This window comes from Callithrix jacchus, chromosome 5 (genome assembly GCF_049354715.1).
Source record: "Callithrix jacchus isolate 240 chromosome 5, calJac240_pri, whole genome shotgun sequence".
NCBI lineage: Eukaryota > Metazoa > Chordata > Mammalia > Primates > Cebidae > Callithrix > Callithrix jacchus.
In genome coordinates, this window is record NC_133506.1 from 9170898 (window position 1) to 9195958 (window position 25061).

The 25061-nt window shown below is 44.6% G+C and overlaps 1 protein-coding gene across 2 annotated transcripts; it reads right to left on the bottom strand.

The window, feature by feature from the left end:
- Nucleotides 1-664: 664 nt before the first annotated feature.
- Nucleotides 665-23420, bottom strand: NSFL1C (NSFL1 cofactor). Of its 2 annotated transcripts, XM_035298231.3 has the most exons (10): nucleotides 23296-23420; nucleotides 20908-21005; nucleotides 16398-16472; nucleotides 13921-13953; nucleotides 13179-13344; nucleotides 12443-12535; nucleotides 11278-11387; nucleotides 10751-10888; nucleotides 4155-4319; nucleotides 665-2404 (listed from the first exon to the last, which is right to left on the bottom strand). In XM_035298231.3, the coding sequence occupies exons 1-10, from the start codon at nucleotides 23398-23400 to the stop codon at nucleotides 2242-2244; spliced, it is 1146 nt and encodes a 381-aa protein (XP_035154122.1). In that variant the 5' UTR covers nucleotides 23401-23420; the 3' UTR covers nucleotides 665-2241. The 2 variants fall into 2 exon arrangements, with proteins under 2 accessions (XP_035154122.1, XP_002747486.1); XM_002747440.6 differs by lacking the exon at nucleotides 13921-13953.
- Nucleotides 23421-25061: the final 1641 nt, after the last annotated feature.

Below are 25061 nucleotides of genomic sequence, written 5' to 3' on the forward strand. Positions count from 1 at the left end.
CCATTTAATGCCAAGAGGTTCTCTTACCATCATTTTTGGGGAGACCAAAATGTCCCAGAGAACTGCCTTGAATTCAGAAGCACCAGAACCAGTGGCAGAGTAACCTTTTCCTTTTAAACCCATGAAAGCCTATCTGGGTGGATGGACCTTTCTATCTGGACTGCCCAAACCAAAAAACTAGGGCTGGGAACATCCTTCCCCAGCCTGGAACCAGACCAGTGTAATCCCTGGTCCAAGGCCAGAGGGACTGTCTCTCAACTGTGGTGGCTGCATCAGCAATAGGTTAAGACTTAGATCACCTGCCTCACTTACTGCCCAGAGGTGCTGGGGGCCCTTTGCAAACTACTGTAGATGATTCGGGTTTTAAGTGGGTGTTTTTACAATCTCTTCTGGCATGTACTAATTAAGCAGTCACTGTGAGGAGGTGGGGGGAGGTCAGGTATACGTATATGGGCCTGGCAGTTAGGGATGGAGTATATACTGTACTTCATAGTGGCTGAGCACGGGCTCTGGATGGGAACAGACAGTAGTTTACCACTTAGAACTAGTGTGACCTGGGCCCAAGGTTTTGCACTGTAAAATGGGCCTTTGTGAAGCAGTGAAGTACTTCTAGCTGCTGTAGTTTCTGTCAAAGCAACCCATTAGAAAGTACAAAACTCCATTGTCCTCATTCTGGTTTTTAATGGTCAAGGTGACAACAGTGTACAGTTTTTCCAGACCCATATGTAGGTTCCACCGTAATCTCCACCTGCTGGAGGAAACACCATGACAGATGCCATTGTCCCAGCAGGCCACTGCCAGTGTGGGAACTTTGGGATCAAAAGCACCAAGCCAAGTCCCTTTCTCAGGATGGGTCTTGGTTGAAACCACAAGCCCTTCTGCAGTTCTAGGTGGATGTAGTGTTGGTTCTTGGCTCATTGCAGGGGTGAAGCAGGAAAGAGAGACTGGTGAGGCCTGCTTGGAAAGAGGATCGAGGCACATTACGATTCCAAACCAGGAGATCCTGAGTCAGCATGGATTCTAAGTCTCTGGTTTGTTTAATGGGGAAAGGGTTCCATCTAAGAGCCCAACGGCCCTCCTCTCCCAAACCTGCATAGAAAGCAAACTTATAGGGGTGGGGGAGGGTCTTTACCAGGTCAGGACTACTGCCTAAGTTTCTGCAAGTCACAAGTCAGCAGGTCAAAGAACAACTGTGAAGCAGAACCTGCTAAGCAAAGCCAACTAGTGATGTTACACTCACTTCCAAGATGTACCAGCAGAAGCATCCTCTAAGTACCAACAGTGACAGGTGCTTGTAGCACAGGAAACTCACCCCTTCTTCAACAGTTGACTTGACTTGCCACACATCACTAGTGAACAGCTTGGTGGCATTCTGACTGTTTACCTTTTAGGGCAAGATACCCTGATTCTGAACTCACTTGGGTTGGGTTGGCATGAGCTGCATCCTACTAAAAAGAATACCCCACCTCCCTCCTAGGTACACTTAGACTTCTGCACGTGGAATAAATAAAGCCATAATGGAGCCCATGAGAATTCCCAGAAGGCGAGCAGTCTGGATGGTGACGGAGGAAAGGGCCAGGCAGGCAAGTGAAACAGAATCTCAACTGGCCACGGCCTGGCAAGATTGGATTTCCCAGGGGTTGGGTAAAAAGAGCATAGGGAAAAATATATTTTCGGTTTCTGAAGACACCATGTGCATGCAGCTCTGACCTCCCACTTTAGGGTACTCTGGCTGCTGCTCAGTTTTATCTGGGCAAGTGATATGTTCCTGTAGGAACAAGTGGCGGCAAAGCCTCTTTCTAAACGTTTCTACTCCTTCCTCCAGTCATCTTTGGGGCTGGTGGGTGGGACACACTAGTGAATAAACAGTGTGCCACAAGTTTTTATGCACAGGATGGAAGGAAGTTTCGTCCCACAGGCCCCAAGATAAAAATAATTTTAAAGCAATTAAAGCCTGCTTCAGTGGGAGAGTTTCTGTACAACATGCTGGTGATATTCCTTCAATTTTTTTGGTAGTTTTTATTTTTTTTTTTCATTAAAGTCCATTGATCGTCACAAAAACCCAGGAAAATGCAACTAAGGAGAAAACAAATGTCCAACCAAGGTCTAAGAACCCAGAGCTATGGAGATGTCGCACTCGACTGCTGGGTGTGCACAAGGGGGCAGGAGGGGCAATCCCCATGGACCATGGCCACTGGCCGTGGGAAACACAGGAGGGAGGCCAGGCAGCTGGCTGGGTGGTTATGTTAACCGCTGCACGATGACAGCATTGAGCAGGTTGGCTTCCTTCAGGGTCTGGCTCTCGTCAGCCAGCTCTTTGTTCGGGAAAGTAGTCATGAGGATAAAGCTGGTGGCAGCCATGGCCGGCCGGGCATCCACGATGAAGAGTCGGATGTCGCTGATCCTGCAGGAGTTGGGGAAGTAGTGAGCAGTGCCCTCCTCTGCCGTCCACACCCTGCCCCGCGGAAAGCTAAACATCTCACAAATCCCATTCCCTGACCTTCTCCACAGAACAGCGAAAGCTATGTTGAGGCACACGCGACTGTGTCCTTTTCCTGCTGAGAGTCCTTCACTGTTGTTTCCATTTTTCTTGGGATAAACACCAACAACCTTGCTGTGTTCCCAAGGCCTGACTAATTTTATACCACCCTCTTTCCCCTCGTTCTCTTCTCACTTTTAGTTCATCAGGTCATACTCTTTCCATATTTGGGCCCTTCTTTCCAGAGGCTCCCCTGCCTGATCCCCTTCCTGCAATCCTAATCACAGTTCAGGCCTCAGATCAAATGCCATTTCCTCAGGACAGCCTTCTTCAGCTCCTTGTCTCCACCCTGACCCTCATTCCACATTTCTGGGATGATCTGATTAGTGCCTCCTCCTGTAGCTCAGCAGTTCCACAGGGCTGAACATGTCTCTTTTGTATGTCACAAGAGGCAATCAAACTGTTTATCAGAAATTAATGGTCAACTTCTCAGGGCCAGGAATCATTTCTCCAGACACTGCCTGTCTCCTGAACCTGGAGATCATATGAGAATTAAACCACATGGAAACAATGCCTCCTTCCCCAGAGCACTTTAACAAAAGTTTCCTTTTGCCCCAAACCCCTAAAATCTATGCAACTTATAATTTGGCACATCTAAGAGCAAGGATCTGCAGGATTCTGACTGTGACTTTTACCTTTTAGCAAACCAAGCTTTTTCACCCAGCAAAGCCCTCTGCATGGGCTGTTCACCCTGGGAGTGGGCAGAAGTGTGCTGAGCTTAATAAGTGAAATGAAACTGAGGCAAATAACTCACATCAGTGGGATGGGTTACTCCCTTAATCACCAGGCACTTGAGTGAAGGGTCCTGACGAAGGAGGTCTGAACAGGCCTCCAGATGGTCCTGGCTCACAGCTGGGGCTTGTAGCCTGCTTCTAACCACAGGTGAGCCCAGTCAATACTCAATGACTGTCAAAGCATTCACTGACCCAACATGTGGGTGCTGGCTTAGATGGCTCATGAGCAATAAAATTTAGACACTTCTGTTATACAGAAAGGAGATGCCAAATGTATTTACTGGCAACAGTCTTCTAGCACCCCTCCCACTAGTCTCTTCACTTTGCTGTGCCTCAGTTTCTCCATCTTTAAAATGAAGGAGGTACTAATCCATCCCACATGGTCTGAGATGTAGAGCAGGTATTCCCAGAATTCTCAACAGCCAGATCTAGAGGAGATCTTCCTGGCCCTGTGGTTTTCACAGGCCCCTTGTAAGGAGGGAGGTGGCGGAAGCCAGGTGAGTGGGATGCTGGCACTGCACCACTCACCCCTCCACCAATTATAGTCCTAATTTGATCTTGTCATAGGACTTTAGCATAAGACTTCCTCTGAACAGTCTGGTAGCTAAAAAATGTCCCTGAGAAATCCAATACCCTAATTTTGCAGATGAGAAATGAGACACACAGGGGAGAACTGAACAGTCACTGGCCACACTAATGGAAGAGTGGGGACCAGACTAAGGCTTCAGACTTGCAGTCCTTCCCACCCTCGTGTCTCCTTTGGGTAAAGCACGGAGGGCCTGCTGGTGTTTAGGAGGAAGAAGGGCTCTCTACTTCCCACACATTTGCGTAAGTCCCAGAGGACACTCCTAGAATACGCTAGGCCACACAATATAAGGTACCTGTGGCTGTGGTTAAATTTCTGCACCAGCCTTCCGCCGTCTGCAAGCCGAATTTGGATGTTTGTGGTAGGCTCTGATTCGTCGATTAAAATGGAAGAGCTGGCTTTGGCTTCATTTTCTGCCTGTTGGGCTGGAGAACTGGTACTCAACACCTGGGGGGCAGTGCTGAGAAGAGAGGATGGCATCAGGACACAAACAGAAACAAGGCCCCTGGGAAGAAGGGAATCCCTTCTTGGACTGTTACTGAACATGTGCTATGTGCCTGGCATTGTTTGGTGCTGCTGATGTGTTGACCCAAACAGGTAGAATCGTGCCCTTATGGAACTTACAGGTTCAGCAGAATTCACCTCAAACCCTGAGTCATACGTTATTGCTAGCTCTCTCGCTCCTGAGTAATGTGGGGAAGTTATTCAGCCTTTTTTCCTCTTTGGTGTCTTCACCTGAACAAGGGCTTGAAGGGAGGAAAGGACAGCCTAGGGTAGAACAGACAGGGTCATGAGGCTGGAAGACACAATAGACCAGGGTCAGTTTTAGCCTCAATGGAGCGGTGGAGGGGAATGTTCTGAATCTGCAGCTGAGGAAGCCCTGGCACAGCCTGGCAGGTGAGTGGCAGGATGCAAGGGAAGCAATCCAGATTCTTCCTCTGTGATGGAATTTTCAGGCCTGCATTATCTAGTGCACCTCACTCACATGCGTATCTGTACTCATACATCCACTATTGAGGGCAGGGAAGAGAGTTCTGAAGGGCACTGAAAAGCCAGCGAAGTGCTGGGAACGGCTGGGATTCATCACACAATGAACAGAACATGGTGTCTGCCACAGTGTTAGATTTCATATCTCAGAATCACATGGACCAGGGTTTGAATTACTCAAGCATCCTTAGTTTCAACAAAGGTAGTAATTAGATTTTTAAAGGGTTAAGGCTATAGGCCTTGCTCAGTTTTTGCGAGGATTACAGGGGAAAACTGCCTACTGTACTCAGGATGGCTGACAAACACAAAATGCACACAGGACTCCCAATTCTCCACAACTGTATGGAGCCGACTTCTCTCCTCTAAACTACCAGTCCACTTCACTCTCAGTCTTTCTCTTAGCAGATGACCTGACCTAGACCTGTGCAAAGGTTTCGGCCATTAGATGAGCGTTTGCTTCCCCTCAAAGCCTCTAATGAGATCAGTTCTTGTACCTTACCCTTCCCCCTTCACAGTCCAAAAAATGGTACTCAGAGCAAATCCAACTGAAAGTGCTTTCCAGAGTGTGTTCCATAGGACCTCAGTCCCTTGAGATACCTCCAGGTGGCATGGAAAAGGCCACACAATACACCAGCAGCTTCAGAAGCCATAGGCATATTAAAGGTTTTGAGACTGCACAGTTAAATATTTCCCTGAAGCAATAACAAAGAATGACTGAAAAGTAAACTTATTCTTTTCTGTGAACATGAAAAATATGGGCCTAGAGGATTACAAAGTAGAACTCAGAGGAGAATGTCACCCAAATTACTAGCACTAGAGGAGCTGCTTCTGTGCATCAGCCTCACAGCATGAGGGACTCAAAAAGACTGGCCTGGAAACACAGTTTAAATCACACCACCACAGGCCACAAGAGTTGCCTGGAAACAGTGAAAAGGTAAATCTTATATACCTGTAAATGCCTAAGCTCTACACCAAGCTTATCCAACCACCGAATGCGGCTCAGGACGGCTTTGAATGCAACCCAACACAAATTCGTAAACTTTCTTTAAACACGAGGTTTTTTTTTTTTTTTTTTTCCTCGCTTTTTTTGTGCTGTTGTTAGCTCATCAGCTATCATTAGTGTTAGTGTATTTTAAGTGTGGCCCAGGGAAGCCAAAAGACTGGACATTCCTGATCTATACTCTCTTGTTTTGTTCATTAGTTTCACAGACATTAGGTCAACTCTCCAGTTAGACTTTAGGCAGCCTGTCCCTCGCCTATTTATAATAATTCAAAGTATATCTACTCATTGAAACCACTGCATGCCAGAAAGGGAACTATAACATTTTCAGTCAGGCCTAAAATTAGGCCTGTTAAGCCAAAATAGCTGATATCTATACAGGCAAGGGGTGGGAGTAGAAAAAATAGGAGTGACATTTACACCAACTTTGTGCAGGTACTGCCTAAAGGTGCTTTCATAGCCATGACCTCACCAAATCACCACAACCATCCTTGGAGATGGGTGTAGATGGGTGTTATCTCCATTTTATAGATAAGAAAATAGACACACATGCTATGGGCCAGTTTCAAAATTTTTAAAAGCTCATGCAACAAATAAGCTTGCTTTCTCTCTATATTCTGTACATTCCCACCAGTTAGGACTTTGTCAAGCTTTACTCAGTATAATTTATTTTAGAAAAATAATACATGAAAATGATTTCTCAAACTTCTCCCCTTCTCCTAGAGTCTCATTCCTCACTTATGAGCTGATGACCCTCAGCAAGTTACTGAGCAGCTTGGCACCTCAATTTCCTTTTCGATAAAATGGAGATCCTCTCCCCACCACACCTCCATACCTTTTAGGGGAAGCAGTCTCTACTGTCCCCATTATCAAGGAGAGTTGGTGCGATGCTGGAGAAACGGCACAAGCTTTTGAGCTGTGCCACCTACCATTTGGCCTCAGCTCTGCCTCTGAACTAAACAAGCAGTGTGGCTTTAAGCAAGTCACAACTTCCCAGGGCTTCTGTGTCTCCATGTGTAAAACGAGGAGCTGTTCCATTGTGAGAATGAGATGAGATAATGTGCATGCAGGACCTGATATTTAGGAAATCCTCAGCACAAGGAAGCAGCTGCTGTTTGGGTCTGCTTGCCAGCATGTTCTGTTGCAGAGGGCTGGTACTCATCACTGGAAGGATGAGAAAAGCCTGATGCCTGGACTTGGCTGTGTTGCTTCTGACTGGCTGTTTCTCTTACACACTCCCTAAAAATTAGGTGAGGCAGGGTAGCCTGATAAACATGGTAACTGTTTAGGCACCATTCCTGAGTCAGGCCCTGTGCTGAGTATTTCACATGTATTAACCTACTTAACCCACAGGCTTAACCCCCAGCCTATGAGGTAGTGATTCATCATCTCCACTTTACAGATAAGGAAACTGAGCGACAGCAGGATTAAGCAACTTGCCCAAAATCCCCATGTTGGTTCACCATGGAGGCAGCATACAATTCGAGCTGTCTGGCTCTCCATCCTGTGCTCTTCACACTATCACACTCTCCTGCTGAAACTTACAGTCAGATAGATATAGGCCTGGATTTTAAGACCAGTTTCCTTATCAATAAAAGAGTTAAACTTCCCAGATAGTTGAGAAAACAGCTAAAAATACTCACTGTACCCAGCAGATACTAAAAGCACAAACAAATATCTACGTGACTATGCTATGCAAGAATATCCAGGATACTACGCAGGTTGGTAGATAAAGGCAGAGACTGTAGGGACAGAGTTCTGCACTGGCCAGCAATATGGACCTCATTCCCTTATTTGTAGAATGGGGATCAAAACAGGATTAAAGAAGATAAAACGTGAAACACTTAGCACAGTGCTTAGCTAACCACATAAAAACTAGTCAATTACTATCATTCTTCAAGGTCCTGCCCCTTATATTTACCTCAATTCTGGATCAAAATCAATTGGAAATGCTATCAGCTGTCCATGGGCTGTAAATGGAAGGTCACCTGACAGGCATTCCCAGCCTGTGCTGCTCTCAAGGATGGGGAGTGGAAGAGGAAGAGAAAGCTCAAGACCAGGCCTCCTGACTCTTCAAATAATAAGAGCAAATCATTCAAAGAACATGAGTTCCATAGTGCTCTAATCATCCTGCAGGGCAGCCACATGCATCTGTTCAAAGGAGCCGGCCTGTTGGCTCTTCCTAAGAACTGCCAACAGCTAGGCTACAAAATGAGTCTCAATTCAAGAGCACGAATCACCCAACACCTTCTAGCTTTATAGTGAGAATAAACTGGCACTAGGTACTTTCTTGCCACAGTTACAAATCCTGACACCAGCCATCTTCTCCACAAAAATAACCACTAAAGAAGGCATGGGAGCAGCTAAAGCTCACTTCCAGCAGCAGTGACTCCTACTCCCAAGTGCATTCTTGCTGTCTCCAATTCGAACCTTCAGATCAGCTCCCAACCCAAACAAACTAATGTAAAACCTAAAACAACAATAAAAATGTAATACAACTGAATTTTCTCAAAATCTTTGAACTGGGACAACATATTCATTTACTTTGAAGTATCTGCCCAGATAATTAAGAGAAAAAACTCAGTACTGACTGATTTTTGAAGCAAATCTGAGAAAATTTTGTTGTTCTTTTGGCTTCTGATCATTTTGGTTCACAAGACAATGAAAAATGTAGTAAAATTTATGGGAAAAACTAAAGCAGCTATCCCAATTTAGATTGAAAAGCTAAAGTCCCATCTCACTTAGCTATATAAAACTGTGGCTGCTTTTTTTAATAAGTTTTCATAAAGAGCCAGAACTGAAAAAAAAAAATGCAAGTGAACACTTACTTTGCTGATAAACATCATGCTGATATCAAGTTCTATCTTGTGCTTATCCTCCACACTAATATTTATTCCTATCGTGCTAAAAGACTTCAGAGATACTTCAATTTTCTGAGATGCAGAGTTACACACACATAATATAGTTGTTAGACTTTCCAATAGTAGAAGCATTTCTTGTTAGTATTATAAAATCAAACCCAAACTGTATGGTGTCCTGAAGTTCTGGACCCTCCCTTGTAACTAACTGATGGTGGGGGTAAAAAATATAATCTTTTTGAAGGGCAATTTGACATCTTAAAAATGTGAAGCCATTTTGAGACAAAAATCGTATTTCTAGTCCAAGATTAAAGAGTATACAAAGATTTAATTACAGAAATATTAACTACAATGTTGTAATTCTGGCATCTGCCTAAATGTTTTACAGTAGGGACTGGTTAAATTATAGCACAATTATAGGAGAGAAAATTACATAAGCATTATAATTAAAAGTGTAGAAATACACTTTCTGATATAGGATGATAGCCATACTTCACTGATAAAGCAAAAAGCAGGTGATAAAACAGCATATTTACAAACCCATGTAAGTAAGAGTACAAAGATATACTTGCCAGATAGTAACTGAATATTTCAGGGTGTTAGGTTTAGGATCGTTTTTACCTGCACTTTCTATTAAGATAAACATGCATTACTTTAATAATCAAAGAAAACTGGGTGCCCTACAAGGCTCATCACAACTGACAGGGACACTCAGTTGTGAGAACAGCTGTTCTGGGCTAGTCCACAGCTCTTGACACAATAGATGAAATGATGAGAACAGGGATGACTTAAACTATTTTGGGCTTGGTAAATCTCATACCCTGAACTCTGACCCGTGCTCCTGATGAGGCATGAATGGCCAATAGGGAGGTTAAGGGTTCTAGGAGAGGGTTAGCCAGAAGTTCAGAGGGCATGGTTGCTGGAAGACCAAGCTTTGATCTCTGAAGATAGATGAGCAAGGGCAGTAGCTACTTTGACAACTGCCAGATCTAGGTTAGAGAGGATGTCTCATTGTGCAGGAGTGCAGGAAGGAAAACCAATAGAAGGCCTGGGGTCTTGGCTCTACCACACACCAGCCATGTGCCCAAAGACAAACCCTAATGTCCAAGAGTATCAGCTTTCTCTTTGTAAAAGAAGAATCATATTGAGAAGGAGGATCACTATGCTCTGAATGCCTATCATGTGCGCAGTTCCCTCTGAAGAATACTAATCAGGTGATCCCATGGCCATGGCCAAAGCTAAGTGCATCCTGAGAGAAGGCAGCCCACCTATGGGCTGGCTAAGGGTCTGGTGGGAGAACTATGAAGGATAACAGTGACTATTAGCCAATGAGATATCATCAGAGGGTTTGAACGGAAGATAGAGAATGTCTGTTAGTAGAGGGTATAGGAGTGAGAAGGACACAAGGCAGAAAAAGTCACAGGTGGCAGAGTGAGTGTCAGAAAGGGCCAAATAAGTAGAAATAAGAGCTGCTGAGCTGCCATAATCATGGCACACCAGCCTGCAAAAGGGCAGCAAGGTTCTTGAGCGTCCTTGCATCCTGGGCAACCCTCTGCAAGGCCTGGCTGGGCGAGAGAGTCTGAAATTCCTTATTCCCCTTGGAATCCCCATGTCAGCCTTATGCCATCGAGGAGATCACACTTTCCCTGAACACCCTAGATTACTGAGCCATAGCAGTAATTATGTTACACTTTCTGCTTACACTGACTGCTCCCTATGGAATAGTGTTCTACATGCATCAGCTCACTTATTGCTTGCAACAATAATCCTAGGAGATGTAGACTCTTATTAGTACCAATTTATAGTTGAGGAAACTGAGGATAAACAGTTCAAGGTCACACTGCTAGAAAGTGAAGAAGCAGAGACATAAACTCAGGTCTGTTAACTCTAGAGCCCATGTTCTCCATATTCTATTTCCAATACAAATAAAACTTGAAGTAATTTGTAAACAGTTAATAGCTAATAACCAAAGTGAGTGATACACAGGGTGTGCTGGGCTTGGCAGGTGTGACTGACAGTCTGGCTCTTACCTGTGCTGCTCCTTACCTGCCCAGTTTCTGACCCTCGCCAGTGAAGGCTTTGAAGGCTCCTTTGGGCTTCACAAAGTCCTCATCCCGATGGTCCTCCATATCCAAATTCACCTGTCCACCATGAGCTAGCCTCCGCAGCTCTGCTGGCACCTCCCTGTGGGAGAAAAGGCCATGCTGGAGTCCACAGAGAGAAGATGGAAATGACAGTGATGGGGAAAAGGGGAGAAGAAACCTCTGAGTCCCAATGGTGAAAATTGCTGGAACTCCACAGGGAGCAGGCTACCTGCCTGCCTCCACCTTTTCTCTTGTCTGTTCAGCCATGGAAGACACCTATTTCTTATTTGGCCACTTGGGTTTGCCCTCAGGCCCAAAGGGGAAAAATGGACACACAGGTATTTGGAACAGATCTCGGAATCTGTATCTCAACTATGTGGAATCTGCTCCAAACAATTTACTTCTCAAATAATAAACATTCTGCCTCTTCCTTTCCTAACTGCTATCCATTCACTGATTTGGGACCTGGAGGAGGGCTTTTTCACTCACCCTCTGCGGATAGACTCTAGAAACTGGGCATTGGATGGGTCTTGGTAGCTTCTGAGTTCTCCATTATCTAGGCTGAATCCACTCTTCCAGAGTTTCAATACTACATGAACCTGTGATGACAGAAGAAAGCAGTTAATACATTGTCAGGGTTCTGGCAAGCATACCAATTTGAAACCGCAAATTAGCGGATTTTTACTATTTCACAGTGTTGCTACTATTAAAACACACAAAAACACACATATATACATGTGTGCACAAGCAACTCAACAAACAACTAAATAAGCATTAACCTAGAATAGGAAGGTGATCTAGCACAGACTAAGGGCAGGGGTTCTGTTTTAGGAGACCTGGGGTTGCATCTTGCCTGTACCACTCACTAGCTAGATGGCTCCGGGCAGGTGACTCAATCAACACTGTGCTTGTGCTTGGTGTGCAGTACGTGTTTGACTACACTACCATGGCAAATCTTGTTCGTGGACTATTCTACAGTCATTAAAAACGTTATCTACCAGTTCTGTTAACAACTCCTGCACATATGCACAGCAAAGGGTCTAGAAGGCTAAAAACCAATGCATTAGCAGCTGCTGCCTTGGAGGATAAAATTTTTATTTTCTTGTTTGACTTTATTTTGGAACAAAACCCAAAATGATTTAAAACATATTATAGAAATTAATAATCACAAAACTACAAGAAAATATTTGTGATATAATAATGAATTAAAAAGACTGAAAATTGTCTGTCTGATTACACTTGTGGGGATGAGGCCCCTTTGCACAGGGCTAAAAAGTAGTGGACAAAACTTTAAAAAAAAAAAAAAAATTGGTGTTTCACGCCTTGTCTAGTGGGGTCTGAAGACCAAGTTCTTCAGCTATACTCATATCACCAGAGAACCCGATACACTGTACCTCTGCCTGAGATCCATCGGCTGCTCCAAAAACTCATTTGCCTATCGTCTTTCTCCACCTGTTCTCACCAGCTCTCTCACCCAGCACCCATGAAAGCTGCCTTTGATTTTCCAGTAAGCCTCTCTGTTCGTGAACCACAGCAAGGGCACTGTTTCTGTTAGCTTCCCCTTCAGAGGCTGCTGGTTCATGCACAATATGTAACCAATCCCTTCAGAAAAATGGCAGAAGCTTCCCTCATGAGAAGGTAGATGCACACTCACATCTTGGCTGGAATGCTGCCTCCTTTCTCCTGCCACATAGGCAGACTCTTCCTCTGGTGCTGCCCCAAGGCGGTAGCCACCTCCTGCAAATGGCTATAAGGGACAAGTTCACACACATTTGAGGGGTTGGTCTGTGGTACAGGGGTTATTCAGATACGATGATATATCTATCTTAGGTAAGAGAAAGAAAGAGGACAAGGTTCCTGATCAAGCTTGTTAGCTACTAGATGTACTTTCTCTGGTATCAGACTCAGTGCCTACATGGCCAGGTAGTATAGTAAATGAATTAGGTGGCCAGAATTGGGGTAAGAGCTGGAAGTGGCAGTGCCTGGCTAAAGGAAACTCTCATTAACCATGGCCATGTAGGAATTTGGGTACAGGATAGTATCAGAGACTTTTTGATTTTCCCAAGGGAGACAGAAAACCAGATTTTATATATAACAGATGACTATTAATTCAAGTAAAACAAAATAAAGCAACAAGTAAGTCAAATAGGATAGGCCAAACAAAACAATTATGTAGAACCCAATCTAGACCACAGGCTATAGGTTTGAAAACTCTTGCCCAAATCTTGGTTTCACGTTAAAGGGTGAGAGAAACTACACTTGTGTTCTGCACAGAAGACCACGTAAGCAAATGAAAGAAAGAAAAAAAATCAGTCACTACTGGGGTGAAGAAAGTGGCATTCCCAGATCTGGAATCTCAGTCCTGTGGGCACAATGACCCTTATACTCACTCTCGGTTTACTGGTCTCTCCAGGGCTCTTGGTCACTCGCTCCACAGCTACAGCTCCATGTTCTTTGGCACCTTTAAAGAGATCATCCACCAGCTCGTTGGGACTTTTCTTCCTGGGAGGGCCAACAATCTGCTGTCCACTTCTCTCTGAGCCCCCAGCATAAAACCTGTGTACAAAATACACCTATAACATGAAACACTCATGGAAAACATGAATAGAGCGTGTGCCAGGCACACTGAGGCAAAGGGTACAATGCTTCTCTTTAAAGAGCTTACTGGCTAGCTGGGAACACGTGGAAGGAGGCAAGCAGGTACAATGCAGTATGAGCAGCAACAGAAGTCAGTGAGGGGTTTCTGGGAACACTGAGCTGGGAAGGATAGCCAAGGCTTCCTACAAGGGTGTCTTCAGGGCTGAGTCTTGAGGATGAGGATGAATTTATCAGGTGGACAAATTGGGGAAAGGCATTCCAGGCATGCACAACAGCTTATCAGCTCAGGAGAGAGTCTCAGCTAGGAAATATCAATCTAGTGGCCAGGCTCCTCTCCAGGAGACAGTGACTGCAGTCATAGTCAGAAGTAGCTATCAAGTGACTTGGGTTAACAGTGGCACTGGCATAGTTAGTACAAGCAGCAAGGCTCTAGTCTGGGCTCTGCCACTGTGTTCTGGGTAAACCAGTGCACTACTCTGTTACTCACTTTCCTTGTCTTTGAAATGGGAGGGAAGGACCACATGCCCTACCTACCTGCTCCTTAAGTCAGAGCCGTGAGGTTCAAATCAGCAGATGTATGCAAAAGAACAAGCACAGAGTAATGCACACAGGTAAGGTGGTGTGACACAGCACCAAGAGCTCCCCCAAACCTCACCTCACCTTGCCATTCATGTGACATACACTGGGGGCCCTGAGGAAAGGGTACTGGAGGTCAGAGAAGCACTAATCTCAAATACAAACCCCAAGACACCCACAGTGGGCTTTGCCATAGGCCAGGCATGGCTTGAGATAAAGTTAGTACTTTTTTATATGGGTCTGAAAACATGTTGTCATTGAGCCTGGCCTATAGCCTCATTACTCCTATTCAGAGCTAAATCAACAGCTTGTCCCCAAGTGGGGAAAATCGAGAACCTATAAAAATTAGTCTTAGCCCTCTACTTCCTGATATTCACCAGGGAATGAGAAGCAAAGCCACAGGCCCTGACAAGGACAACAGTACCAGTGTCCTTTCAGGTTGGAAATGCTAAAGGGTCAAGGAAGAAAGGGGAATGTGAATTAAAGGAAGGTCATCACCCACCTGGAGGATGAGACTGGGTGGGAGGAGAATGAGGAAATCATTTAGGAGCTGGGCATGCACATACTTGATGACATTGCCTTTCACTCAGTAGTGTAAAACCCTAAAATTAACATATATTCCTGTATCTGGGAGTATCTAAAAGGTTTTGAGGCAGTGTGAAGGTCACAATAGGAATAAAAATAGAGAACAGAACACATGAAATTTCTCAGCCTGCTTCCCTAAAGACTGCCCATGATGAGATAACTGCATTCCCATAATAGTTATTATACAATTTTCCTTAGGAACATCTGACAGACCGAGGCAGATCTTGTGAAGAACCAAAACCCATGAAATGAGGCTGTAGCCAGTTCATTCTTGTTCATTCTCGGTAGATGAAATTCTGCTAAATGGACTATAAGGTCTTTATTAAGGGATCTCAAAGCCCTGGCTTCAGAACTAGGAGCCTGTGATCAATACCCCTAAAATACGCATGCCCTTGACCTGGTATTTCCATTTTTAAAAACTATAAAAAAAAAACCTGAAACGTGGTTAATTAATCCACAAAGACATTCACAGCACTGATATTTACAGTAGAAAAACATTGGAAATAACCTAAATATCAGGCATTCCACCTAACAGATTACTATTACAGCGTATGAAAAGGCATATGAAGGATTTTAATGACATGCAGAAGTGTTTGAGATGTAGCATTAATCCAACAAAATCATATTGACTTACAGAACAAAGAATGGATGGAAATATGCCAAAATATTATCTGTAGTTACCAAAGGGTAGATAAGTTTAAGACTTTTTCATTATACTAGTCTGTAGTTTCCACAATGGATATTTTTATATAATGTTCCTAAAGGTTAAAAACAGATGTGTGCATGTCTATTGGGGGAATATACACTTATAAGCATAATATTCTGGTTTTTTTTACGTGATTTTTTTTTTTAATTAAAAAGAAAAAGGTGGAAGGAAATATACCCCAAAAATGGATATCTGGATTCATATGGATTATAACATAATGAATAACTTTTTCTTTTCCTTATTTTTTAAAATTGTAAATTGACAATTTATAATTGTATTTACTTATGGCATACAAAGTGTTATGCTTTATGAATATGAAGTGGATTAAATCAGGCTAGTTAATATATTCATTACCTCAAATACTGAATATTTTTGTGGTAAGAACATTTGAGATTAACTTTTAGTAATTTTGAAGTGTATAATGCTCTTTTATTAAATATACTCATCATGCTGTGCAAGAGATCTAAAAAAATTAAAAAGCTCCAAACCATATCTCTCCTAAGATTTTTATACCCTTGACCATCACCTCCCCATTATCCCCTCACCTCTGTCTCTATACAAACTCTGCCTCCATGAGCTCGATTGTTCTACATTCCACATGTGAGAACATGCCGTATTTGTGTTTCTGTGCCTGGTTTATTTTAGTTACTAAAATGTTCTCTATCCATGTTGTTAAGGAAAAGAAGAAGGAAATGACAATTTCCTTCTTAAAGACTGAGTAGTATTACACTGTGTATATATATCACATTTGCTTTATCCATGCATCTGTTGGTAAGACACTTATGCTGATCCATAACTTTGCTACAGTGAAGAGCACTGCAATGAGCATTCGAACGTAGAAATCTCTTTATAAACTGATTCCAAATCTTGAGTCAATACCAAAGAGTGGACTGCTAGATCTTTTCCTTGTTCCCCTCCCCCTAATATTCTTCAATAAATACATTAAGTAACAGGGGACGGGGTCACTTCTAAGCTACAGGGAGCAGAAGAGACTGTTCCTAGGATATAACCCACGCAGACCAGCCCACAGTAGCAATGGCTAACAAATAACTGATCGTGTTTACCAGGTCCTGTTCTAGGTGATTTACACATTACCCTGGACTTCCCTATGAACTGTCCCCCTGATCCCCTATAAAAGACTCACCTCTGGCCTTCCTCCTCCTCCTCATCCTCATCTTGGTCATGAATGAGGTCTCTGAAGGATGTCACTCTATTATCACTGGAGACACATAAAAAAGCAAAATGATCTCAGGGAAGATTAAGGAAGGTAACCCTCATCACCACTGCTAAGAAGGTGAAGACACTCAGGTTAGATTTTTGGTGGGCAAGAGGAAGACGTATGTGGAGAAAGGTTAATCCCCTAAGATTACACATAAAATAATGTGGCATTTAGTTTTTTAAGGTCACACAGATTGAGTATAAAAGTCCTACCATGAGGTAAAATGGAATCCCAATTTAAGCTGTCCTGGCTTTAATAAAAACTAGAAAGTACTTATTAATATTTAGGGGAAAAAAGCAGTGTTGTATGGGATGGGCACAACTAAAAATGAGTGCAAGGGAGGGTTAAGTAGTACAGACAGCAGGGAATACGGGAACATAAGAAAGTCTTCCCAGAAAAATGGAATATTTGAACCAAGTGCCAAAGAACTAGTGGACAGTCATGCTGATGGGGCTGCTGGGGGAAAGGGCTTGGTGTAGTCTTACAGGAAAGCAGCATACACAAGTGCACAGAGATCAGAGGGAGTTGAAGGAAAGACGGATAGTTAAGAAGTAGGAATGAATGAATACGTGGGTGACTGCACTGGAGGAAAGAAAGCCCCAGTCTGTTTCTGCTGCAGGTTAGTCAAGAAGTAGTATTTATTTTTAGAAAAGAAGCAGTGTTATATGGGATGGGCACAACTAAAACTGAGTGTGAGAAGGGTTAATTCCCTCTGACAGTGTCTTCTACTGCCACTTTCCGCCTAGTTTAGATCTGCCTTCAAGGAACAAGCTTACTTTTTTGATAATTATGAGATACAAATTTTATAAAGACAAAAAAATTTCTGTATTTCTTAGGGGAAAAGGCAACTTCCATATAATATGAGAAAAAGAAGTGATAAGGTTTTGGCTCTGTGTCCCCACCCAAACGTCATGTTAAACTGTAATTTTCAATGTTGGAGAAGGGATCTGGATCATGGTGGATTTCCCCCATGCTGTTCTCGTCACAGTGAGTTCTCATGAGATCTGACAGTGAAAAAATGTGTGGCACTTCCCTCTTCATGCATGCTCTCTCTTGTCACCGTGTGAAGATGTGCTTGCTTCCCCTTCGCCATCTGCCATGATTCTAAGTTTCCTAAGGCCTTCCAGCTATGCTTCCTGTATAGCTGTGGAACTGGGAGTCAATTAAATCTCTCTTCTTCATCAACTACCCTATTCAGGTAGTTCTTTATAGCCGTGTGAGAACAGACTAATATAGAGAGTAATACAGGTTTAGTGAGGCTTTAATGAGTGGTTTACTAGGAAGAAAGCTCCAGTTCAGTCTTGAAGATTTCAAGGAAGCAATCAGGGGACAGAAGAGTTTTAAGGTTCCAACAACTAGAAGTGAGAGGACAAAAACCAATCAATGTAGCAAATAAGCTCCCTGCATGAGCTGGCTCCTGAGAACAGCCTCCTGGGCATTCCTTGATGCTCAATATGACATGGTTCAAAAGGATCCAAATGATGAGATCTGTACTAGTACCCGAAGAGTACTAGTTCCGCTTATTCATCTTCCTAAAGGGAATTTTCCAGACATATTTAGCTTAAAGTTTCTTCCAATGACTGGGCTACGATGAGCATCTATGAAAGGAAAAACTGGGCTGGGCACGGTGGCTCACACCTATAATCCCAGCACTTTGGGAGGCCGAGGCGGGTGGATCACAAGGTCAAGAGATTGAGACTATCCTGGTCAACATGGTGAAACCCCGTCTCTACTAAAAAAAAATACAGAAAATCAGCTGGGCATGGTGGCACGTGCCTGTAATCCCAGCTACTCAGGAGGCTGAGGCAGGAGAATTGCCTGAACCCAGGAGGCGGAGACTGTGGTGAGCCGAGAACGCGCCATTGCACTCTAGCCTGTGTAACAAGCGCGAAAATCCATCTCAAAAAAAGAAAGGAAAAGCTGGAACACCAAAGAAATCAGTTTGGTTGGAACAAAGGATTTCAGAAATAAGAAAAAGGGAATCAGATTAGGAAAGTGGGTCCAGGGTAAACTCTAGAGGACTTCAAATGTCCGTAAGAGGCATAACATTGTTGGGGCTGAGAGCTGAAATGCTGAATGCAGAAATAGCCCTACTTTAAACCCATGTTTTACTAGCTCTGTGATCTTGGAAGATACCCAACTTCAGTGTCCTCATCTATAAAATAGGAATAGTACTAACCTCAGTACTAATAGTACTAACCTCGCAGGGTTGCTGTGAGGACTAAAAAGATGTTCATGTACAAACTTAACCCAGTGCCTGACTCCTAAATACTCAATAAATGGCGGCTGTTATTGAGGAGTTTAAACTTTCTCCCTATAGCAACGGTTAACGTTTTTATGTCTCTCAGCCCCTTTAAGAATCTCATAAAAGCCATGGACTCTCCTGCCACAAAAAGATACCTCCAACGTGTACACAAACTTTTGCCTACAATTTCAGGTATTAACGATTTAGAGACTTTCTCACGCCCATTCGATAGATTCCTCCTAGGGTTCAGAAGCTTCCCATTAAGCAGCCCTATTCTAGAGCGCGGTGTTGCTGAGGCCGCAGTGACAACATAAAAGGGTATGTGAGAAGTTGAAAGTGGGGAAAGGAGACAGGGCAGCAGCTGGCTAAGTGTCCTGCAACAGCCAGGTAGAAGCAGAGGCAGGCCCCACACAGAACTCCTCTGAGGTGCTAGCACAGGTTTGGCTTCTCCTGAGAATGTAGTCCTAGCATTCGCTTTCCTCCTCAACAAAGACAACCATGTGACAGACTGTGCCTTCCTCCCTCCCTTTTTCTGGGCTTCAGTTCCTTTTTCTAAGCCCACTACCAAGTCTGAGCCTTAACCAGAGCAATAAAACAATGCCTCTTGGACTGAATGTGTGTCTAGTCTTTTTACTCACTTCAGTTCTAATGCTAATCTCTATGTCCTTGATTCTTTTATTTTATGCCTATTCTTAAATGTACATACTAGTTGGGGAATAGCAGGGTAAACAAAACAAGTAAGTTGAGATTGAATGCTAAAATGATGATACTAAAATTAAAATAATTACACATATTGTGTTTTATGTGCTTTGTAAGCATTAACTCATTCAATTTCCCATGTGGTAGGCACTATCATTCCTATTTGACAGGTGAGGAAAATGAGGAACTGGTATGTTAAGTAACCTGCCCAAGGTCACAAAGCTTTTACTTAAGTGGCAGAGCTGGGATTTGAACAGGCGGTCAGGCTCCTGGGCCCATGCTAATAAATCACTGCCTTAATAGAACTTTGGGACTACTGGAGAAGAGAGAGGAGTAAACATGTAACTGGCATTAGAAATTAAGTTGTAATTTCTCCCCCTCTGTAATTCTGACATGCCAACATCCCAACAAAACCCTCAGGTGGCTGTCAAAAGACTCATACCTCAGAAAATCAGCCATCTCTACTAGCAGCTGCAAGAACGGCACTTACCCTAACAACATGTCCTAAGCAGCAATACCCGGATGTGCCATCACCAACATCTCACAGGTTAGGAGGTACAAACAGTTAAAAGATCACTTTCCTACCATCCCTTTTCTCTGGATGGGAGTTAGGGAAAGAAATTAAGAAAGCAATGAGATGTGGGGTTAGTGTTCCTTCTTCAAAGGGAGGAAATATATCTTAAACCTCAGTTGCCTTTAGAGAGAAACATAATTTACCACTTCGTGGCAAAAAAACACTATTATTTATATTCTGGGGTTGAATTCAAACCCAAATAGAATTTCCTAGCTAAAACATATACCAGAGAGTAGAAGCAATCTGGCTAAAGTGGAGGGGGTGGGGGTATGGTTCAGACAGCTTTACAGGAAGCGCCCCTGCTTGTCTCCTGGAAGACCAGCATTGTTTCACTCTGCTGAGCACAGGAGTGATCTGTTGTGGGAGCCAGGGAGGCTGTGACAGGGGATGCAAAGGGGATTGCAAAGGTTAACACTGTTTTATCTAGTAAGACAAGGTCTCCTTAATCAACTTGGGAAAGGGTGGGTTACACAAGTTCATTTTGTAAAAGACTTCTTAATAAGGTAATGGGTAGCCTAAAATATCAAACATATGTAGACTTTATGCCTTCCTAAAGTCATTTGGTCAAATCTTTCACATCTATAGTACCCATGAAAGGAAGTTTTTTGGCTTTTACTTAAAAACTTTAGAGTTGGAGTGATTGTTCCTCAAATTACATAAGTAAAAGACCTTCAAAAGTCTTAAAAGTAGGTTTTTGGTTTCCCCCAGGATTGAATGATAAACCACACTCAGGTAAAAGTCATGCATCTCTGTATAGGAAATGACTGAGGCTCACTGGGAATCACCGCCCATCACTCAGTCTAACCTTCTCTTTCAGATCTGGTCCACACAGTCAGGCCTGAACCCTCTGGTCAGAAAAATAGCTCCTCTTCACTGCTGGAAACACTCATGTAGCAATAATTGAAATTGGCCCTTACCTGGGGGCTGTGCCTCTGGACACTGAACTGGGGGTTGCCTGCGAAATGGTCACAATGTCTTCATCCCCTCCGTCCTCATAAAAGCTTGCTAGTGCGATCTGAAACAGAGAGGTAGTACCTTGGAACTCTTAAACAGGTCTTCACCTAACATATATCTCCTTTGAGCACAAAGGAATACAGACATGTCCAACACTTACAAGGTAGCTTTGTAAGTGTTGGCCCAAAGAAAATTAGATTAGAAGGTTAACAGCTCAACTGTGCGTCTTTAAGTCACCTGAAACAAATTCCACACACTAAGATGAAAAGAAGTCAGTAAGAATGGCTGGGGTGGAAGACACTCCTCATTCTCATTTTATGAAGAAATGTGATCTAGTAAAAGTAGCACACATTTAGTGAGCATTTATATGCCAGGTTGTACTGAGCGTTCTACATACATTAGTTTGTTTAATCCTCACAGAACTCTGTGGTATCAGTACCATTATCATTTCATTTTAAAGTTGATACAGAGCACTGGGAAGTTAAAAAAAATTGCCCAAGTTTACACAGCTGGTAAAGAGTGGAGCCAGGTTTGATCCCAGACAATGTGCTCAGGCCCTCACTCTTAAGTGCTTCTATTATAGCCAGGAGTCAGGAACTGTGGAGTTAGTCCAGGTTGCTACTTTTCCTTTTTTTCAAGTTGTTTCCTAATTTGTGAAATGGGGGTACCTGTCTCACCAACCTGCACACTGGATGAGATAATCAAGATTTATGAACACTCGGATCTTAGGTCTATACATACAGAAGGAATACAGGAGTCCTTTGGTCATTTGTGACATCTCACCAACTCAACGGACAGGCATTTATTAATCACTTGCTTTGCACGAACACCTAAGAAAGCACTGAGGTCACAGAGATGAAACAGACATGGCTCCTGCCCTCAGAGTCACCATCTTTATAGGAGGAAATGAGCTGTCAGGGGATAAAACCAATCTGCTGGGAGGCAGTGTGCTGTCTCAGGACATGCACTGAACTGGCACTCTCAGGGAGCCTACATTCAAGTCCTGTTCCTGCCAGGCAAGTCACATGCATGAGCCTCAGTTTCCCCACGACACTGTGAGGGGAATGGGAATGTGAGGGGAGAAGACCTGTTGACCACAACACTGTGTGCTTTTAGGTCTTTCAGGTAGAAACTTAAAAAAAAAAAAACTTCCCACAGACACAGGAGCTTCCCACTGTGTCTGTACAGGTGTGATGCTTTGCTTAATTCTTATGTTTGGGAAGCAGTTTATGTAGCAGACTCAATTCAAATCCCAACCCCACTACTTACTGGCTGTGTGACCTGGAGCAAATTCCTTGCCTTCTGAGCTTCCAATGCCTCATCCGTAAAATGGGCCTATCTTTTACCTCACAGTGTTGCTAGGATTAAACGAATCATATTATGTAAAGTGCTTGGCACATGGTGGTTTAGAGCTTGGGCTCTGTCAGCTTGGAATCAGAGAGAACTGAGTTCCAATTCTACCTCTTCTGCCCAGTAGCTAGTGAGGACTTGAGCAAGTTACTCAACTTCTGTAACCTCAGCTGCAAAATGCGAAGATTAAATGCCAAAAGACATACAAAGCAGTTAGAACAGCGCCTGGCTCGTGGCAGGTACTCAATAAATATCAGTCATCATCATCATCATCTACCTAAGACGTAGGCTGGCCAAGAATATTTATGCAATTCTTTCTACAGTTAATTACCGAATGCTTATTATGTGCCAGGCATTGATCTAGGCACTGGGAATTCATAGGTGTACAAAAATCCCTGCCTCGCGAAGCTTAAGTCTTCTTACCAAGTATTTAGTGAATACTTAGTACGTGCCAATGAACTACACAGTAATTTCCACGAGACTCCCATTTTACGGATAAGTTAAGAAAGGTGAAGACGCTCCAACCTTGCGCCAACACCCCAGAGGTATCCTCCAAGCAATTAGGAAGGCGGGCGTCGGTCAATTCCCGAGCTGGGCTTCGGAAACAGACATGAGCGGCCGTCTAGAACTAGGGCTTCACCCAAGAGCTGCTCACTCGGACCAGCCCGACCTCCAGCAGGCACTCGGCGCGGCAGCCACGCCCCCGGGCGCCCAGTCTCCTCGCTAGCTGCTGCAGTGCCCGAAGTCTCGCTGACGCCGCAAGCGGGCGAGGCAAAGAGTTAAACTGTGGCACGGCAGAGCTGGCCGGGGCTGCCCTGCGTTCCTTCACCCCCAAGCCGAGCCGGTGACGCGTGACAAGCGGTCCCGGGACCATGAGGCCTGGGTCGGGCCGCGGTAGAGCTGGGATGACTGTGCGCTTCGGCCGCCGCGGGCTTAAGGCACCAGGCGCCCGCTCCCAGCAGCCCCCTGCCCACCAGACGCAGCCCTCCTCGCAGCACTACCTGCAAATCCCAGCCTGCCGACTCGAGGAAGAAGCGGGCTCGGTCCTCCTCGGCGCCCGTCACCGCCACGAACTCCCTCAGCGCCTCCTGTCGCTCCGCCGCCATCTTCGTCCCGTGCACCTCCCAAAGCGCTCCGGCCGCCGCCGCACAGCCGGAGCGCCAGCCCCGCTGCCGCGTTCCGCTTGTTGGTCCACCCGGCTCAGCAGATGGGAGCCGGCCCGCAGCCCCGCCCCACGCGGTGCCTCACGCAAAGCCCTCCGTGCGGGAAGCGCCGCCGCTCCGCGCCCTCTGGCGACCGTGGCGCTCACCGCAGCCTAACAGCGGGGGTGGGAGGCCGATGGATGAGAGGCGGGGCGGGTCTTACACATACCTGTGGGCTAAAGGATCCTTGCAGAAGTCAGATTCCCGATTATTAATTGACACAGAAATGAAATTCATGTCATTAATTTATGCATTCATTCATTCACTTACTTGTCAAGCAATGGTCCGATGTTGTTCTAGGGCTGTGGATATGGCAAGGAGCAAAACAAAGTCTCTGCTTTCTTGCTTCTTACATTCTGGGAGTGAAAAGGCAGACGGATCACAAGGTCAAGACATCGAGATCATCCTGGCCAACATGGTGAAACCCCGTTTCCACTAAAAACACAAAAATTAGCTGGGCATGGTGGTGTGTGCCTATAACCCCAGGTACGCGGAAGGCTGAGACAGGAGCATCGCTTAAATCTGGGAGGCGGAGGTTGCAGTGAGCCGAGATTGCACCACTGCACTCCAGCCTGAGGCCAGAGAGAGACTGTCTCAAAAAAAAAAAAAATCCAGACTTTGAACAGGCTAGGCCTCTGCTCACAACCCGTCCATGCCTCACTATCTCACCCCGCATAAAAGACAGTCTCACAAGGCCCATGAGAAATGGGCCAGTTCCTCCATCTCATCTAGGATATCCCCCAGCTTCCTCTGCTCCAGGCTCCTTGCTGTTCCTGGAACCTGCCAGGTATGATGTATTTGCCTCAGGGTCATTGCATTAGTGCTTCTGTGCCTGGAGCCCCTTTCCCTTGCCAATGGGCAAGGTGCTCTCTCCCCTTTCCTCCGTCATTCCTCCAAGGCCACCTTCTCAGGCACAATCCTGTCTTCTGGGTCCTCAGCTTCTTTGCCCTCTTGCCTCAAGGAGACCTTAAGAAGGTCCCCAGGCTTAGTCAAAATCCCTCTTCATCAGGTTATGGACAGCACAAAGTCTGGTCTTCCCTCAATTGACACAATAGTTTCTTTCCTGGAAAATTTGGTATATTATTAACACTGTACAAGAAATCCTTTAAGTTTATATGACAAATGAGTTAAGGTTTGGGTTAGGTTATTGGGAGTGTGGTTGCAGCCGCAGTAGGCTCTGGCAGGAGGTGTGGGAGGAGGGTCCTTTCTTAGTGGTGTGAGACTCCCCTTTCTACTGCAAGGCCACCCAGCACCAGCTCCTGTCCCTAGGCCTTACCTCCTTTATCATTGTGTCAACCCAAAATGTACCCCAATTTTCCAGGAAGTTTAAGAAGCTAGAGGCTCACTCTGGACCTCATGATTGGCAAGCAGCAAGGTCTTTCTACCCTGGAAACTGACAATGACTTACCCTAACAGAAAGATCTGCGGGTGATCAGCTCCTCAAGGTCCAGTTCCCCTGCTAGTGTTGAAACTCACTGTCACTCCCCTCTTCATTTCTGTGCCATCAGGGAAAGCTCTTTGTTGGGCCAGAGGATCCCTGACCCCTCCTCTGGAGGCCTAGGGGG